This window comes from Phanerochaete carnosa (assembly GCF_000300595.1).
Source record: "Phanerochaete carnosa HHB-10118-sp unplaced genomic scaffold PHACAscaffold_6, whole genome shotgun sequence".
Taxonomy (NCBI): Eukaryota; Fungi; Basidiomycota; class Agaricomycetes; order Polyporales; family Phanerochaetaceae; genus Phanerochaete; species Phanerochaete carnosa.
The window spans coordinates 2,438,253-2,440,365 of record NW_006767633.1 but is presented as its reverse complement, the minus strand read 5'-3'; the positions used below and the strand labels follow the sequence as shown (position 1 = coordinate 2,440,365).

Below are 2,113 nucleotides of genomic sequence, written 5' to 3'. Positions count from 1 at the left end.
CAATGAACACATATCCTCCAATTTCACCACACCCATTGCGAGGTATATAGCACGCCGTATTTGAGATGTCCTGCATAATCCGTCCCACGACCAGCACGATTTACGACCCATCTACGAAATATTACCTTTTTCCACCCCTCATTCCCGGCTCTTTCCCCCACCCTTGCTGTCTCTTCTGCATGCTTTGAGCCATACCTTCGCTCTGTCATACTCCACCAACATTGAACTCTTTCTGCTTATAATTCCTAATCTACCCTCTGCGTACTCTTACTCATCATGCGTCCAACCCAAGCCATCGCTCGCCCTCTCACCACTCGCATCATGCAAGGTGCTGCGGGACGCTACACGCGCTACCCGAACAAGCTTCACTCGCGCAGCATCATCACCTTGAAAGACCACCTGGTGTGTTTCGCCTGTTTTCACGTACCGCGTGGATCACGCTGACTACTGGTACGCGCAGTTCTTCTCGAAGGCTACGGCCTCTGGGCCGGGCCGTAACGGCAACGTCAAGTCTTTCGGTGATGCCCCCCTCGACCTGAAGATTTCCATGCCGAAGAATGCCGGTGGAAAGGGTGACGGCCAGAACCCGGAGCAGTTGTTCGCTATGGGCTATTCATGTGAGTACAGACCTCGTATTCAAGTGGGATGCACTATCCTGACAACGTGCAGCATGCTTCCTCGGCGCCCTGCAACTTATGGGCTCGCGTGCGGGCAAGAAAGAGCTCACAGACAAAGCTCAGGTTCACGCCACTGTTTACCTGGGTCACCCGACCGACCCGAATCTGGAGGGCTTTGGCCTCCGCGTCGAGCTTACTGTCGAAGGTTGCGAGGACGACGCCCTCATTCATGCCGCGCATGAGGTATAATTTACTGTGTCGGAACCTGTACCTGGTGCTGACTTTCCTTGTCCAGTTCTGCCCTTACAGCCGTGCTCTGAAGCACGGCATCGACGTCAAGGTCAACAAGGTCTAAGCCCTTGAGGATTTCGTCGTGTTATCATGCTCTGTCTCCCTTCACTGTATCCTCCCAATACCCATTTATCCCAATCACGCCCATTTAACGAGGCTTTATTGAACTGCCTAGATAAATTATGGCAACCTGAATATACAAAACATGTAAACATACACGCCTTGCATACTTGTGTATTTACAGAACTATATATTGTCGCGTTTCTCTTCGTGTTTTGCTCGGTTGGGGTTTCTTTCAATGGTTTGCCTTACCTGCTAAACGCCACAAAGCCGAGGCCGCCAGCTTCGGGTAGGCGCCTAAAATACGCCAACGTTTTCTGGATCCTTTCATATCAGAGGTATATAATTTGTGTAACTTAAACACCTAAAATTATATGTGGCAAGAAGCAAGAGGACAAGTGCGACATGCGTGCCTGCTACAGCAGACACCGAGGCAAGGATGCTTTTAGTGGTATCACGGGCAACCTCAGAGAGTCTCCGGGATCTGTATAGATCTAAAGCACCATGTGCATACTTCGCATTGAAGTTGGAGAAATCTGGGGCTCGTCAGTGCAGGAAGTATAAATGGTATGGGCGGTAGATACAAATCGGTACCTGTCAGTACTGGGCAGCACGCACTTGGGGACTCTTCGATGCACTATAGAGTAGGGTTACCTTTTTATTCATCGGCGTATGCCTGGCTGACGTCTCGGAGACTATTCAGTAGAGTACAGTGTCAGCACAGTACGGAAGGAGAGCTGACAGAAAAGATTGAACACGCCATGATCCGGCGATCGGCCAAAGGTTTCGTGAACACGCTTTCTTCGCAATCAAAAACATTCCATAAAACTAAGACTATTGGCTCTCTTCTCCTCAAGAGAGCGGCAATGACGGACCCTCGGTGCTTCAAGTGGAAAAGGCCTAGGATATGCAAACTCATGGAAAATGAGGACTGCACATCAGGTATCGGGCTCCTACCTCTATGTTACTGTGTTGCGATTCTATTTCAATGCGCCAATACGCAGCTGTCCTCACGGATTCGTGGATGTTTTGAGTGCTTGCGGATCCGTATTAGGAGCGACAGGTTCGGGAGGTGGAGGTGGAGGTGGAGCCTAGGATGTTTGTCATACTCTGAGCGCGAGATCTTCAGGAAGAGACGCGAGACG

General features: G+C 50.4%; 1 protein-coding gene across 1 annotated transcript; it reads left to right on the top strand.

Annotated features, from left to right (window-relative positions):
- Positions 1-276: 276 nt before the first annotated feature.
- PHACADRAFT_258596 (uncharacterized protein) lies at positions 277-1,128 on the top strand (the record flags this gene model as incomplete). The annotated part of the gene is made up of 4 exons (XM_007397246.1): positions 277-402; positions 461-617; positions 670-860; positions 913-1,128. 4 exons carry the CDS (start codon positions 277-279, stop codon positions 970-972), a joined length of 534 nt encoding a protein of 177 aa, XP_007397308.1. The 3' UTR covers positions 973-1,128.
- Positions 1,129-2,113: the final 985 nt, after the last annotated feature.